The following is a 16,943-nucleotide window of genomic DNA, read 5'->3' on the forward strand; positions in this document are numbered from 1 at the left end:
TGTGCGACCTGTTCAATAGATCCCTAGAAACAGGAGTGGTGCCGAGTGATTGGAGAAGAGCGGTGGTGGTCCCTCTTCACAAGAGTGGGAACAGAGAGGAGGCTGGTAACTACAGACCAGTTAGCCTCACTTCAGTGGTGGGAAAAGTAATGGAGTCACTGTTGAAAGAGAGAATAGTGAACTATCTACAGTCCGGAGAATTGATGGACCAGAGGCAGCATGGATTCACCAGAGAAAGATCCTGTCAGACAAATCTGATTGACTTTTTTGACTGGGTAACCAAGGAATTGGATAGAGGAAGAGCACTCGATATCATATACTTGGATTTCAGCAAAGCTTTTGATACGGTTCCGCACAGGAGACTGGTGAATAAAACGAGAAGCTTGGGAGTGAGTGCCGAGGTGGTGACCTGGATTGCAAATTGGTTGACGGACAGAAGACAATGTGTGATGATAAATGGAACCTTCTCTGAAGAGAGAGCGGTTTTAAGTGGTGTACCGCAAGGATCAGTGTTGGGACCGGTCCTGTTCAATATCTTCGTGAGCGACATTGCGGACGGGATAGAAGGTAAGGTTTGTCTTTTTGCGGATGACACTAAGATCTGCAACAGAGTGGACACGCCAGAAGGACTGGAGAGAATGAGATGGGATCTAAGGAAACTGGAAGAGTGGTCGAAGATATGGCAGCTGAGATTCAATGCCAAGAAGTGCAAAGTCATGCATATGGGGAGTGGAAATCCGAATGAACTGTATTCAATGGGGGGGGAAATGCTGATGTGCACGGAGCAGGAGAGGGACCTTGGGGTGATGGTGTCTAATGATCTGAAGTCGGCGAAACAATGCGACAAGGCAATAGCTAAAGCCAGAAGAATGCTGGGCTGCATAGAGAGAGGAATATCGAGTAAGAAAAGGGAAGTGATTATTCCCTTGTACAGGTCCTTGGTGAGGCCTCACCTGGAGTACTGTGTTCAGTTCTGGAGACCGTACCTTCAAAAAGACAGACAAGATGGAGGCGGTACAGAGAAGGGCGACCAGGAAGGTGGAGGATCTTCATCGGATGACGTACGAGGAGAGATTGAAGAATCTAAATATGTACACCCTGGAGGAAAGGAGGAGCAGAGGTGATATGATACAGACTTTCAGATACTTGAAAGGTGTTAATGATCAAAAGACAACGACAAACCTTTTCCGAAGGAAAAAAATCAGCAGAACCAGGGGTCACGATTTGAAGCTCCAGGGAGGAAGATTCAGAACCAATGTCAGGAAGTATTTCTTCACGGAGAGGGTGGTGGATGCCTGGAATGCCCTTCCGGAGGATGTGGTGAAGACCAGAACTGTGAAGGACTTCAAAGGGGCGTGGGATAAACACTGTGGATCCATAAAGTCAAAAGGCTGCCAATGAAGAGTGGGTGACTCGCCAGAATGATGGCTACTGCCTGGAGTCAATACCCTTATTAAATAAACATACACAGGCTTACTGTGACTCCAACATCGCTCTAAGCTTCAACAGCAAGAGGAAATGTGGAAAAAAGGATTCACACTCACAAAGAGGGGAGTAGCTGGCTTGTTACGGCGGTTACTACCCCAAATCAAATAAGCCTGATACTTCACTTTCAATGCATATACAGCAAAGTTCTCTGATTCAACAGCAGGGGAGAAGAAAAACTGATACTTCACACATCCAGCAGAGCTCTCTGCTTCAACAGCAGGGGAGAAGAAAAGAGGGTTCGCACTCACAAAGTGGGGAGTAGCTGGCTTGTTACGGCGGTTACTACCCCAAACCAAATGTGCCTGATACTTCACTTTCGATGCACATCCAGCATGGCTCTCTGCTTCAACGGCATGGGAGAAGACTATACGTCACGCATATCCAGCATAGCTCCCTGCTTCAATGGCAGGGGAGAAGAAAAACAACCAATAAGGGCTAATAACATAGTCTGGGTAAAACAAATAAGCATGGGTGCAGCTTGCTTATTGCGGCGGCTACTACCCCTAACGAATCAAGCTAGATATTTCACTTGGATGCAGCTCCATCACTGCTCTCTACATTAAAGGTGGGGGTGGAAGGGAAATAGAACCAAGAGCTAAGAGAAACAGATAAGTATGAGAGAAAATATGTGTGAAGCTTGCTGGGCAGACTAGATGGGCCATTTGGTCTTCTTCTGCCGTCATTTCTATGTTTCTATGACAGGTTTCCTCAGCTTCCACCAAGCAGGCGGCACCTCTGGAGGCAGCTATAGCTTATGTGGCATATGCGTGCCGTATGATCAGTTTCAGACGTTAGCCGGGATTATGGTGTCTGCAGTATTGGCTAGACGTTTTCTTTGGTTATGCAATTTGTCAAGAGACATCTGGTACAAGTCCCAGTTCAATGATCTCCTCTTTAAGGGGAGGTTAGGGTGTGGCTAGGATCTGGAGCAACTAGTACATCTTTTGGAGGAGTCCAAAAGGCTAAAGTTGCCCGAAGATAAGCCGAAGAGAGGGTATTGCTCCAATAGGGGGGGGGGGGCTTTCTCATCTCAGAAGCAAGGATCAGGGTGGCAGCAGTCCTTTCGTGGTCTGCGTAATTCCGCCCAGCGTAACTCCGGTCACGGGGCCAGAGGCAGCAAGGCCTCACAATGAAGAGAGGCTGGTCCACTCTTTTCGGGGGGGGGGGAAGGACAGTCAGCAGGAGATTGGCCTGTTTTTTACGTCGAAACCCCCCCCCCCCCGAAACTAACAGCCCCCGCAACATGCAAATGCATGTTGATGGCCCTATTAGTTATTCCTGCGCGATTCACTAAGTAAAATGTGCAGCCAAGCCGCACATTTTACTTTCAGAAATTAGCACCTACCCAAAGGTAGACATTAACTTCTGCCGGCACCGGGAACGTGTACAGAAAAGCAGTAAAAACTTCTTTTCTGTGCACCCGCCGACTTAATATCATGGTGAGTCTGAGGTCCCAAAGTAAAAACAAAATTTCTTTTTTTAATCGGCTCGCGGGTTGAAAACCGGACGCTCAATTTTGCCGGCATCCGGTTTCCGAACCCGTGGCTGTCAGCGGGTTTGAGAACAGACGCCGGCAAAATTGAGCGTCGCCTGTCAAACTCCCTGACAGCCGCCGCTCCTGTCCAAAAAGAGGCGCTAGGGATGCGCTAGGGTCCCTAGCGCCTCTTTTTACCGCGGGCCTTCGTTTAAATACTGAAACGCTCGCACAGGAGAGTGGCCTGTGCGCGCGCCGGGGGAGCGGGCACTCGCCCTCTCTCCCGCGACTTTTACTGAATGTGGGCTAATATAAAATTAGTCCCTATGTGCATAAACTTTAACTTCATGCAAGCAAGTTTTATTTATGCATATAGTTTATGCACACATTGTTGAAACAAATGCACACACTTCCGTAATTTTTAGTTAATTGTTCTCTTGCTATTGTGTGTAATTAGATGATACTATGTGTGTGTCCACATTTTCCAAGTTCGATCTGGTTTCGTATGTGGTTGTCTAACCAATAAGTCGTTTTTGTTTTTTTTTTTTCAGTTGAGGAAAAGAGATATACGTATATAAAAGAGGCTCTCTTGTTTCTGCCTTTTCTAGTTTGACAGTTAATCTCCGCCTGTGTTTTATCGCCCGTTGCTTTGGTTTGAAACCCAAAACCTCTGGGCTTGTGTACTTTTTCACTTGGAGGCTGTGGCTTTGGGTGCCAGTACCAGTTACCTTTCCAGTGTTCACATAGTGCCACCATCGTTAGATAAGATTACGCCTGACTTGACACATTTTTCTCTTCTCTCCCCACAGGCGACGGTATGAACGCATATGTAGCTTATCAAGTGTCAACTCAGGTAGGTCTCGAGAGTATGAAACTATCCTGCTGGGATTGTCTGAGCCTTCCCTCACCTGCTGTTTCAGAGCAGGTTGGGTATAATTCGGCAGTCCCTCTAAATGTTTGTTTTATGTGCCATGCATAGAGGCTGATGTAAGAACGCACAGCATGTTTTACTCCTGTTTTAGCACATGTTTTTCTGCGGTAACATAACCCTGGTATTTAACAGGATTTTTTTTTTTTAACAGGAAAAATCTGTGCTAAACCAGGAATTAAAACCAGTGCTAAGATTAGCATGAGTGCATTCAGATTTCCATGATGAAGAAATAATATATTCCCCAGCAATGCAGGAAGAAGTGTTAAAGGGGCAGACAGTTTAAGGCACATTTTCTTAATGTGGGAAATTAAAACTCCTGGGTTCTGAGGTGCAGTAAACTCTTATTTCTGGTAGCCTTGTTCTGTGCCCATGTGGTAGTGTCTAGCTGCTTCTGCCAGCCCGGGCACATCAGTAGCATAACGTTGGCCACCAGAAATGGGAATTAAATTTCCAGCATTGCCGAAGAAGGACGGTAAAACACTGAGCTCCCGGGGTGAACTGCTTGCTTTGCTAGATATTACCTGAAATTCTATTATTTTCCTTGTGGGTATGCCACATACGAAACGGAAAGCAAAGCTAAAAGTTATTACCTCAACTCTGGCTTCATTATCCCGTCAACCTCGGATTGAGGAAGCGTTTGCCCCTCCCTCTGGCATTGTTGTCCATGCCAGAGGGAGGGGCCGCTGGAGGAGTTGGTGATGAGCAGATGCTAAGCCACATCGCTGAGCCCCCGCGTGCAACTGTTCCAGCCCCCCCCCGTTTGAGGGGAGAGAATTTGACCCGATTACATCTGCCCTGCCGGAAGGAGAGTCATCAATATCGCTAGAGGTAGGATCTCAGAGAGGGAGTGAATGTTATGCACTACCCTCGGTGAGCCTTGAGATATTAGGCTCCAGAGGCCTACCTGATGACGCGTGGGAGCTGACCCCCTGAAGAAAGAGGGAGGAGAAGGAGAAATGCACGTGATTTGTGGTGTCCCCAAATCTGTCTTCTAACGTAACTTTGGGGGATATTCTGAAGGCTATTTCTTCCATGGAAAATGGAATAACAAAAAGAGTATTTCCAAGAATCAACATTTGGAAAGAATAGAAAAAAATTGAAATTTCCATGAATGGTATGGAAAAGAAAATGGTGGAAATGGGGAAAAATTCAAGCAAACTTGATAAAGTCGGAGAATATTCAAATGTTGAAGATGGAAAACCTTGAATTTAATTAGAAGAAATAATATAAGAATTCTTAATTTTCCCAAAATGAGGTTACTTGCACACAGAACATTTTAGAAGTTATCTTCTTAATCTACTAAAATTCTCAGAACAAGATTTACCTAAGATTGAAAAAATTTTACTACTTCTCCAAATCAAATGGAGTGAGAAATTCTGAAGAACAGAAAGAGAAAGAAGAAGCCACGTTTGATTTATCATCCATCTTGGAAAAATCCCATGAATTAGTAGTGGAAGATAGAGCGACATTATTTGTACAACTAGCAACATCTGCTGAAAGAGATTTAATCCTAAGAACATTCTTCCGTAATCAATCGTTGAAATTCTACGGCTACCAGATAAATTTTTCCTGATATTGCAAAGACTACCCAAATCAAAAGGAAACAATTTCTAGAAATGAGGGAAGAAACTATGGCAAAGGGAGCTAAGTATACATTGCGATTTCCATGTTATTGTACTATAGTATATAGAAATTCAAGATGTAGATTTGGAGAGCCAGAACAGTTGCGTTTGCTTCTCGACTCCCACTCTAATTGATCTTTAGGGGGATGTTGACATAGAAGTAAGTAACACTAGTTATTCCGAAGCATATTCTGTATTAGTTTAAATATATTTTCCTGTTATTCTGCTTATAAGACATTTTGTCCCCTCTCAATTATCTGTATTATTATGACATATATAGAATGGGGATTGTTTGTTTTCTTATATTTCTAAAAATTTCTTATGTAAAACCTCATCTTTAAATGTTATTTCTGAACTTTTTGTTCTGTATGTCTTGAAAAATTTAATAAATAGGTTTAAAAAATAAAATTTCCAGCATTGTGCCAGCTGAAGCAATTACCATTACCCCCAGCCATATCCCCCTTGACAGTAAGACCCACACATGCACATAGGGAGGTCAAGGGAATCAAAGTGGAGAGTGTAGGGAAACTGGTTAGGAGAGGAGTGCAAAGAGGGAAGAGTACACACACTTGTCCCCCTGTACCCCCACTCACATCCCATCATACTATCACCTACTACCTAAAATATCCCCCACACACCACCCCATCTACACCACCACCTCCCACTTCCTCACACATCTATACAGGGGTGAGTGTGAGTTCCCATATCAGGCACTGATACCTCTCCCACCCCTACATCACTACTGTCTCACTCTCTCTACTTCTCTCCCCTCCCTTTGCCAAAATGGCTTTGGATATGTAATTGTGCCTAAGCTGGGATGCACAGCACCAAAGTGGATACTGTTCCGCTATAGGCGTCTACCCTAGAGAATTCCTGCTTCTAATCTACTTGCCGTACCTTGCCACAATGGCCTTACATGCGAGATTGGTGATGTCCCAAATTTAGGCACAATCTGGTATCCTAGACCATTGTGGCCTAGTTAGGCATGGCATGTAAAATAGAAGCATAAAATCTCTGGGGTGTGGGCATCTATAGCTGAAGTCTATGCGCTGGCACTGTGGCACAATAGCTTTGCATGCGAGATTCATCCCAAATTGGGATGAACAGTGCTAATCTCACGTGCAAAGCCGTTTTGGTAAACCATGCGAAGTGACATCAAAGGGTAAGCTGTCTGGGTGGGGACCCCTGCAGCCAAACAATTGACAATGTTTGGTACTGTGCATACTGACTTAAGCACAGAAGTAAGTACTGTTCATCTTAGGTTCCTTTGTCACTTGGCTTGTCTTGCTATGACATTGTACCCAAGTTGGAATGCACAGTGCTAATCTTGCATGTAAAGCCATTTTGGTTATAGTCCTTTCAACTTCCAGCATCTGCCTCCCTTTACTTCTGTTTTTAGAGCCCTTTTCTGCATTTAGTGCAGATTTTCAGGTTAATTCACGATTTTTAGTGCATTTTTTCCCATTTAGCATGTTATTGGCTTCCTGCATCCTGCGGTACCACAGGTTTCTGGCTTGTGAGTAAACTAAAACCTGTGCTTCTGATTTTTAGTGTGGGTTTTTGTTGCTTTGGCTGAGGATGTGTATGAAGATTGGGCCGTGTGGATTCAGAATTCTCACCCAGGCACAGACTAGTTTGAAGGCCACAGGCCAACCTCTGAGTGAACTCTTGTTTACTGTTTTGCACTGTGAAATGCTTATGAACAGGCAACAGTCTGTTTTAGTTATTCCAGTAGGTCTTTGAGAAAGCAAGCAATTAATTTATACTAAAGCCTGAGAGAGAGTGAAAGCCATGCAGCTATGTCTGAAATTGATAAGAACTCGGAAGAAGGGAACGTTGCTGCTTTCCCCAAGCATTTAGTGTATAAGGAGAAATAACAGCTAGAGGGAGAGTACGCTTCCAGACAAAAATAAATATATATATTGTTATCTACCATTACTTCTGTATGATCTGATTTTATTTGTTCTATCTTCCTATGGCTCAAATAAACTTACTTTTCTAAGTACCTGGAACCATGATGTATGTCTATGATTGATTGGTTATTTGTATAGGGAAAAAGATCTTGGGTTCAAGGCCCCCGGTATAATCCCAGTAATTGTATGTTTATATTGGGTAAGCCCCCGAGGTAGTCCTTGTGCATGCAGGCGATAAGCCCCCAGTGGAGTCCTCAGTGAGATGAGCCCTGGGCAAAATTCCAGTATGCACGGTCTGAACCCGGAACAGTTTTATATCAGCTTCATGGTTCTAGGAGTATTGTCTCTTTAGTTTGAGTCCTGATTTGTTTGCTTGTGTGGGACATGCTGGAGACCTGAAATACCTGACAATCAAATTGGCAATATCTTTTATTCTAGCACCTAGTGAAACAAAATGGAAACTACAGGATTGAATGCAAATAAGTATATTCGGTTGATTTGATTGAATGAGACTTCTCACTTGAGTCTTTTTTTTTTTTTTTTTTTTTAATCCTTGAGCCAGTGAAGAAGTGCTGGGTGGTATTAGGTTGCTCATCTGCAGTAGTGGGCTGGTGCGATTTTATCAGTGTATGCCTTTGGAAATGCACAGGTATTGTCATAAATGTCCTGTGAAATTAGTGTCCTATTCAGATTAGTATTTGGAGTAAAGTAAAAATAACATATTTCTCAAATGAAAAGTTCTCATTTGATTTTCTTCTTTAATCAACAAAACTAATTGCATAAAACCTCAGCTTATACATAAACATCATGAGGATTCAGATGTTTCCTTACATGTATATTGAGTAAATTCCATTTATTATTCAGATTGAACAATTGGCAGGATGGGTGTGCTCTAGAAGCCAGTCCTTAAGATACACCCATCCAGTTGGGTTTTCAGGATATCCACAATAAGGGGCGGATTTTCAGAGCCCTGCTCGCGTAAATCCGCCCAAAACCGGGCGGATTTACGCGAGCAGGGCCCTGCGCGCCGGGAAGCCTATTTTACATAGGCCTCCCGGCGCGCGCAGAGCCCCGGGACTCGCGTAAGTCCCGGGGTTCTCGGAGGGGGGCATGTCGGGGGGCGGGCCCGGTCGTCGCGGCGTTCCGGGGGCGTGTCGGCAGCGTTTTGTGGGCGGGTACGGGGGCGTGGCTACGGCCCGGGGGCGTGGCCGCGCCCTCCGTACCCGCCCCCAGGTCGCGGCCCGGCGCGCAGCAGGCCCGCTGGCGCGCGGGGATTTACGTCTCCCTCCGGGAGGCGTAAATCCCCCGACAAAGGTAAGGGGGGGGTGTAGACAGGGCCGGGTGGGTTAGGTAGGGGAAGGGAGGGTAAGGTGAGGGGAGGGCAAAGGAAAGTTCCCTCCGAGGCCGCTCCGATTTCGGAGCGGCCTTGGAGGGAACGGGGGGAGGCAGCGCGGCTCGGCGCGCGCAGGCTATACAAAATCGATAGCCTTGCGCGCGCCGATCCAGGATTTTAGTGGATACGCGCGGCTCCGCGCGTATCTACTAAAATCCAGCGTACTTTTGCTTGAGTCTGATGCGCAAGCAAAAGTAGGCTGATCGCGCTTCTTTTAAAATCTACCCCTAAATAGGCACGAGGCATTTGCATGCACTGCCTCCACTGAACGCCAATGTTTTGTATGCGTATATCCTGAAAACCCAACTGACTTGAGAACCAGTGCTCTAGAATTAATTTGTGACAACTTCTAGCAAACTGAGGATCGGACTAACCAGATTGTACTTTCAACAGAAGTTTTCTTGTGTGGTGAGTTTTATTCCCAGAGATGTGGGGTGTGGGGGGAGCTATGTTAATGGAATAAGTGCAACTCATTGCATGCTTTCGTATAGCATTGTGGTCATTGTGCCTTGTTCATGTTCTCGATGTTTCATTCTCCACGCTTGTTCAGACCATGGCCCTGAGTTCTGACTGTAAGGGGTGCAGGTTGTAATAATTGTTCTAATCACTTTCACTCACAGTTGAACTGAAGTCACTTTATTTCTGTTCAGCTTCAGAGTAGCTGGCCTCATGTAACGACTTATAAGTCATTAACCATCCTGAACCAAAATAGTTTATATTTAGCTTGCAGTCTTGTATTCATCTTCAAGTTTCTGTAATGCAGAGAGCATTGTATATATGTATATATGTCTACGATTGATTGATTGTTAATTATTACTTCATAAAACTATTCATCTTCTGTCCTGTCCCATCCCAGACCAGCTTACCAATGTTTCGAAGTAAACAGCTCTCTGTGAGGAGGAGGTTCAGTGACTTTTTGGGTCTTTATGAGAAGATGTCGGAGAAGCACTCGGTGAATGGAATCATTGTCCCTCCACCACCAGAAAAAAGTCTAATTGGTTAGCATCCTATTCCATGTCTGCATGTCTAATCCATTGTTCTTCAGGAAACCCTTCACATCAGGTTTCTATATATGTATTTGCCTTCCTACATGGCTGTTTTCCGTTATACATTTAATAGCACTCTGCCGGTTCTTGTGCAATTATATACGCTGCAGTTTTGTTTTTTTTTTTTTTAGTGGATTCGGGAGTACATATTTAAAATTAGTAGTCTGCAGCATATTTAAAGTTAATAACGTTTACCTGAGCCGTCCTCTAATATATGCAGGAATATAGGCTGCCAGTACTCTTGACTCCTTTTTAGGGGGAGAGAACCGGAAGAAAATGAATTACAATAGCTTTATAGTAGCTCTCTCCTGAGAGTCTGGAAGCAGTCCCTTATAGGTACTCTGGAAGCAGTCCCTTATAGGTACTCTGACCCTAGGTTAAAAGCAATATATATTGCTTTTAACCTAGGGAAAAATAGGGTGCTAATTGGTTTAGCTTTTTTTTTTTTTTTTTAAATAGCCCTCTCCAACAGGACATAGAGGGCAATTTTTAGATGAAAATTGCCCACTTTCCAACGTGCAGGAAAAGTAGGTGGGGGTCAGGGGAGGCAACTGATGGGTTTTTTTTTTCTCAGAACAATGCCAGCTATTTTATCAGGAGAAAAGTATCTACAGAGAACATGAGTGCAAATCTAAGGGTACTTTTTTCCTGGAACAAGTTTGAAACTGAAAGTACACATGTACGTTCCCTTCTAAAAAATTGGGTCAGAGTACCTGCAAATTTTGCAACAGTGCAGGCACTTTTGAAAATTAGGCCCTTTGTGTAAAAGTAGTACAGCAACATGTTACAAAATACTGTGACAAGTAAATAACTTTAATACTCCAGGTCTGTGTAACAGGCCTGTATTTCTAAACTTTCCAAAACAAAAATATGTAAAATATATGCTTAAATTGGAATCTTGATATGTTAATGCAAGCTTCTGTGTGAGGAAGGGAGCTCCCCTTTTATGTTTGCCCCAAGCCGTCTCCCCTGATAGTAGCATTGCAAGAGGCCTATGCAGATCAAACCTGACGTCCTTGCCCTCAAAGCTTCTTCTAAGACATTTAGACTGTGTGTAAATTTGCTTTTTCGTTATAAATATCTTGAACAGGCTGCTTGTAACAGTTGACCAGAGTTGTCTAGTCCTGTGGTGACTCTGGTAATATGTACTTTGCCTCTCTCCACAAGGTATGACCAAAGTGAAAGTTGGAAAAGAAGACTCCTCGTCAGCTGAGTTTCTAGAGAAGAGGCGGGCCGCCTTAGAAAGGTAAATGGACCGCCCTCTGCCCGCAAAGGGCAAATTGAAAGGTTCTGCTGTGTTTATAAAATGTCATTTATTAATGTACTTTTGTAACCTGCTCTGGGGTTGAAAGAGTGAGAAATCAAATCACACCAGAAATACCCTTAAAGGAACCCGTGTGGCACTCCTTGAAAGCTCACTACAGGATCAAGAAGAAAAATGCTTTGCTGGTGTTGCTATCAAAATGAGATTTCCTTAAGCCTCACAACTCCATCCAAGCTGGAATTCAAGCTTCTCATAGAAATGATGTATCTGATCACATAGTCCTAGATGAAAAGCAACAGTCTCCCATATTCCTGAGATTTAAATTGGCATGCAAGTGTAACCCCACCCCGGTGGGCGTGTCCTGCCTGGTGGAGCCATAAAACTACTTGTAAGTTTTTGGGGGCAGGAACCCTGACTGGCTCTTCTGTTGCCCCTTCCCCAGGGGGTGGATCCTTTTGGTTGGAGGGAAAGGTGTCCTTTCAGGGCCCAGGGGTGGCTGACTTCCTTATATACATCCCTGGGAGAGAGGGGTCACTTCTTCTCTGTGAGTGCTGCATGCCAAATGAATAAACTGGACGCACTGAATTAGTGTCCAACTTGTTCACTGAATGAAATAGTTGCAGATAGCAAAATAAATGTTTCCAGCACCACAGTCTCTCTTCTTGGTTACAATATTCATCTTTATCTGTGCAGAAATCTTTCAGTAGGCAAGGGAGCCTACCGCCCTCCTGGATTAGGTGACTTGGAGACTTCATTGGGCAGGGTAATCTTTTAGCTGGTTAGGAAAACACCTTCCACGAGGTCCGTAAATCCTGTCCTGGCACAGAGAGTAAACTTTTCTCTCTCCTGATGGGCATCCTCTAGAATCCTTACAGTTCTGTTACTCACGGTTAGCAAGTTCTTCCTCTTCTTTGGATTTATTTCAGTCTCTGACTCTCCTCGGGACCCCAATGGGGGAATCCCCGGAAGCAGGTTCTCTTACCCTGCTCCTCTGCAGGTAGGAAGGGGCAGCCAACAGTCTTCCTCGTAGATGTCTAACTTAAGTCTTTCTCCTCAGCCAAAAATAAGGTCCAGAGTTATCCCTTACAGTGGGTCATTACCTCAGATGGGCAGGTCTCCCCTATACCCAGGCGTCTAGTACACAGGGTTCTCCATTCCCTGTATCCAGGAAAAGCCTAGGTGTTCTGCAAGGCCCCTACCAAGAAAAAGGACAAAATCCCAAAAACGACCCAGAGGGATAGCCAAACCAGCTAGGGAGTAGACTGGCAGGACCCACCCTCCTGACCCTGGTCAGGATTTCCAGGCTGGGCTAGCCTGTTCCCTCACACTAGGCCTGAAAATACAACAAAAGATAAGCTCCTCCCACTACCTAACTCCAAAAATTATAAGGGACTGCTTCCAGACTCTCAGGAGAGAGCTACTATAAAGCCTCCTATGGGGATGGTCATTCCCAGGCCCCTCAAAGGGAGAAACTGAATTTGAATTGGTCCTACCCTATCCACTAACCTAATCTATCTAGTATCTCCCAGGGCTTAATGGTAACCGGTTACACCAGTATGCCACCCTTACTACATTTTTAGATTGTAGTGTCAATCAACCTTCTGTTTCTTTCTTGTGAAGCTGGTACATATGCTGAAGAAAATAAACATTGGGTGCTGATGACACTATAAATGTAAATGATAGAAGGACGGATGAGCCATACATTTTAGAAGCAGAACCACAGTGTAGTTGACACTTCAGTCAAAGATCAAGGGTGCATTCAGTTACTGAGGTGTTGTCTGGATAACACTGCTAGTCCATTGTGGGTTCCTTTTTGGTCCTGCATCCAGCATGGTCTTCTATCTCGTGTAGGTAAGAACATAAAAACTGGCCATTACAGCTGCTGATACGCTTCTGTGTCACAGGATTCTTATCAGTCTTGCAGACCTCTAGCAGCAATGCTTGGTTCTCATTTCTGTTTTCCTGTGTTTTGTGCTCTCTTCTTGATTTTCCTTTTTTTCTGTTATTTTTACAGTTTTGGGGAATGAAAGATATGCACTTTGTATTATGATCATGCCCTTTGATTACAGCTACTTTTTTCTTTTGAGATCCTGGATAAATCTATTCATCTTTTGGGTGTATCAACATGCCACTATCATGGAGTTTCGAGGAGCAGCCACATCTTCTATATATTTAGCTGCTTCCAGCTTTTTGAAACTAACATGAACCTTTGCTCATCTAAACCGAGAGAAACAGCAGAATCTCAGTAATTAAAATTAATCACGGGCTAATTTATCAAAAGGTGTGTTTTGCTAGTATTGCTTTAAGATTCTCAATCATAGAAGCAAACTTAAGAGCAGTGAAGCATGGTCAGTCAGCAGTTTAGATTAATACACAGGAAGTTGAGCATTGGTTATTTTCTCCTGGGACAAGCAGGATGGTAGTCCTCACACATGGGTAACATCAGATGGAGCCCGGCACGGGAAAATATCTATCAAAGTTTCTAGAACTTTGACTGGTACACTGAGCATGCCCAGCATGCCACTATCCACGTGGCCTCATGGGGTCCCCCTTCAGTCTTTCTTTCCGCGGTGCTGTTGCCTCACAGTTATGGGGCTCTGTTTTTTTCAGAGTTCTCCTAGTTTTGTAATTCCCCTCTACCAAGTTGCTTCCGCGCCAGGGTCTCTCTTCTCCAGTCCCCCTAGTCAGTAGGGTGGCATGGTAAGTGTCTCCTCCTTTGCAGTCTGTTCCGGGGGTTTTGGGGAGTCAGTGTCCGCCCTGCACCAACCGCTTGCCAGCCTGAAGCATGGCTTCCTCCAGTTTTTTTGTTGATGCCCCCCCACCCATGCCCGCGGACTATGTCTTTGATCCACATGAAGTTTGTATTCTTTGCCTGGGGGCATCGCATGATGTCTGGGGTTATTGGTTCTGTGACCAGATGACCCCTAAAGGTCATTGGGCGCATTTGAATAAAATGGCAAACATTTTTTGGCTCCAGGAAATTGGGACCATCCACGCTGGCGTCTGCATCAGCAGGTCGGAGGGAACCCATGGACACTGAGCCCATCGGTGTCCGGTCTCCCCTCTGTAGAGGGCACCGGGGATTGACTGCTGTCGGTGTTGTCATGTTCCAGGGTGGCTGATTCCTCACCATCCTTGGCGCTGGGGAAAGACTGGGACGAGCACCCCGTGGGAGATCGAGGAAGCACACTCCCCGGTCGCTATCAGGAAGGCACCGGCATTGGCTGTGATGGCCCCGTGAAGACTAGGCTTTGCCCTCTATCGAGCCCGAGAGTCCAAGGCGCTCCCCACAGATGCCCACGTCGGTGATGGACACAGATCCCCCTTATTTAGAGGGCAATCCAGTGGAACCTGCTCTTCCTCCACCTGCCTTACCCACGGCGACCTTCTAGCAGGAGCTTGATCGCAGGGTTCAGTTGGCAGTGCTCCAAGCCCTTAGGGGTATCAAACCGCCGGCCACATCGATGCCAGAGCCTACTCCCTCAGTCCTTGCACTGCTGCTGGAGTGCTTCATGGTCTTGCTGGGCGTCCTCCCTATGCAGCCAGTGCCCAGAGGTTCTTCGGTCCCCCGACATCATTGCCTCCCCCCTCTGGGACGATACCCATATTCAGCTCCGAGGAGAAGGAAGGCTTGGTGCTTCCAGGGTCATCGAGGCTTCTGGCACCAGACCCTCCAGTAGGAACCATCTGTGGATCTTTCTGGATTGCTGGCTAGCGATCACTTCGGACTGCTGGGTCCTCGCGATCATTGGCCGAGGGTATCATTTAAACTTTGTGTGCGCCTGGGGATGCTCCCCCATGTCCATCTTGGGGTCAGTCTTCCCATCAGGAAATACTGTTGTCAGAGCTCTCAGCCCTCATATAGGCCAGGGCGGTCGAGCCAGTTCCTCTGTGGCAGCAGTGAATGGGATTTTACTCAGTGTTTCGTGATCCCCAAGAGGACCGGGGAATTCCGTCCCATTCTAAACCTGAGAGCTTTGAACCATTTTCTCAAACGAGAGAAGTTCAAGATGGTCTGCATCTGATCCCTCTCTTGCAGAGGGGGGTACTGGCTTTGCTCCCTTGATCTCGGATGTGTACATTCACATCGAGATCTCCCGCAGTCACCAGAGAGATCTCCGCTTCCTGGTAGGCACCAGGCATTTTCAATATAGGGTGCTTCCGTTCGGCCTTGCTTCGGCGCCTTGTGTCTTCACCAAATGCCTAGTACCTATGCCATTTGGGGGCACAGGAGTTCCCCTACTCAGTTTAAAAAAAAGTTTTGGATAAGTTTCTAGAGGTTAAATCTATAAACTGCTATTACAATAATTAATAAGCAATAGTAGCTTGTGAGCTATCTAATATTTGGGTACTTGCTAGGTACTTGTGACTTGGATTGGCCACTGATAGAAACAGGATGCTGGGCTTGATGGCCCCTTGGTCCTACCCAGTATGGCATACCTTGCTTCTTTGTTTTAGCCTACATTAGGCTCTGTAGCATTTACATTGTTATGTTATTACCCCATATAGCTGTATCCAAGTTACTTTTACCTGTTCATTGTAAGACATTAACTTGTCATTGTTCTGTTTAGAATGTAAACCGAATTGATCAGTAGCTCTGTTATTGGAAAATCGGTATATAAAAGTGCTAAATAAAATAAATAAATAAATTTCTTATGTTCTAAAGACTTGATTTGGGCTGCTTCCCAGACCAAACCCATCCTCGGGGTACATCACCACCTCAGTGTGCTCAAACATCCACCTCGTTAGGATTTCTTGTGCCTCAGCACCAGTCCAAGCTTCAGAGATTTTAAAAGGATAACAAACTTCTTCAGTCTCTTTATTGTTTTGTGGTAGCTATATCAACATTTGAAAATCCTTAGCTAGCATAAGTGAAAAAGAGAGCTCTGTATTCCAGATGTTACAAATAATTCTGCATGCGCTTTGCCTCTCTAAAGGGAGCCATTTTAGCTAGCTCAGTTTTTCAGCGACTCGATGTGCTATTAGCCAAGAATGCAGTGTTCCATTCTGATGAGTAAGAGAAGCCCCAATCCTTCTGTTCAGTTGGCCATAATGAAGTGTTTTCATAGCCAGTGCATGTGGCACTAATGTGTCTGTGACCTTGCCAAAACTTAACAGCCTTGTTTATGGATTTGTTTGTTCTGCTTGTCAAAGAGGAAAAAAAAGTCCTAAAATTACTCTGGTCTCTGATTTCCTCATTTCAGACACCCCCCCCCCCCCCCCCCCCCCAAAAAAAAGTGTAGGACAGTTTTTTTGTAGTATTTGTGTCACAAGGAGATAAGGATAGTTATTGAAACTGGTTCCTAGCAAAGTGAGCTGAAATTTCTTTTTGCCTATTTTCCAAATGGAAGAAGTTCTGCGATCACCATGTCTTTGTGACATGTGACTTTATATCCTGTTTGACAGTGGTGGCAGGTTTAATGAGTGCATGAGTCTGGATAAGCCAGTGTTTTGCATTTTATCTGCAGATACCTTCAGAGGATTGTCAAACATCCCACTCTGCTCCAGGATCCTGACGTGAGGGAGTTTTTAGAAAAAGAAGAGGTTAGTATTGAATTATTTTTAAGTGTCTGCAGAGATACCTCCATTTTTTTCTGTTTTAGGAGGACGTATTCAGTATGAGACAGATTGGGAAGGAAGCACCTTGGATGCCAAAATTTGAAGGAATATATCAAGTTAAATGGCTTAAACCTAGATCCGGTGTTAATGTTCTCCGAAGGCATCTAACACTAAAAGATAGTGATCTATAGACCATGAGAGGGGGAGAAGTATTCACGATTAGAAATTGTAATGTAGATGCCCTGTGACCCCT

At 44.9% G+C, this 16,943-nt stretch overlaps 1 protein-coding gene across 1 annotated transcript in view; it reads left to right on the forward strand.

Annotated features, from left to right (window-relative positions):
* Positions 1–16,943, forward strand: part of SNX1 (sorting nexin 1) — a 112,005-nt gene that overhangs the window by 53,192 nt on the left and 41,870 nt on the right. Inside the window, exons 5-8 of the mRNA XM_029574888.1 lie at positions 3,772–3,815; positions 9,678–9,819; positions 11,035–11,113; positions 16,600–16,675. Coding sequence (XP_029430748.1) covers positions 3,772–3,815; positions 9,678–9,819; positions 11,035–11,113; positions 16,600–16,675 — 341 coding nt within the window. The remainder of the gene's footprint in view (positions 1–3,771; positions 3,816–9,677; positions 9,820–11,034; positions 11,114–16,599; positions 16,676–16,943) is intronic.

This window comes from Rhinatrema bivittatum, chromosome 13 (assembly GCF_901001135.1).
Source record: "Rhinatrema bivittatum chromosome 13, aRhiBiv1.1, whole genome shotgun sequence".
Classification (NCBI taxonomy): Eukaryota; Metazoa; Chordata; class Amphibia; order Gymnophiona; family Rhinatrematidae; genus Rhinatrema; species Rhinatrema bivittatum.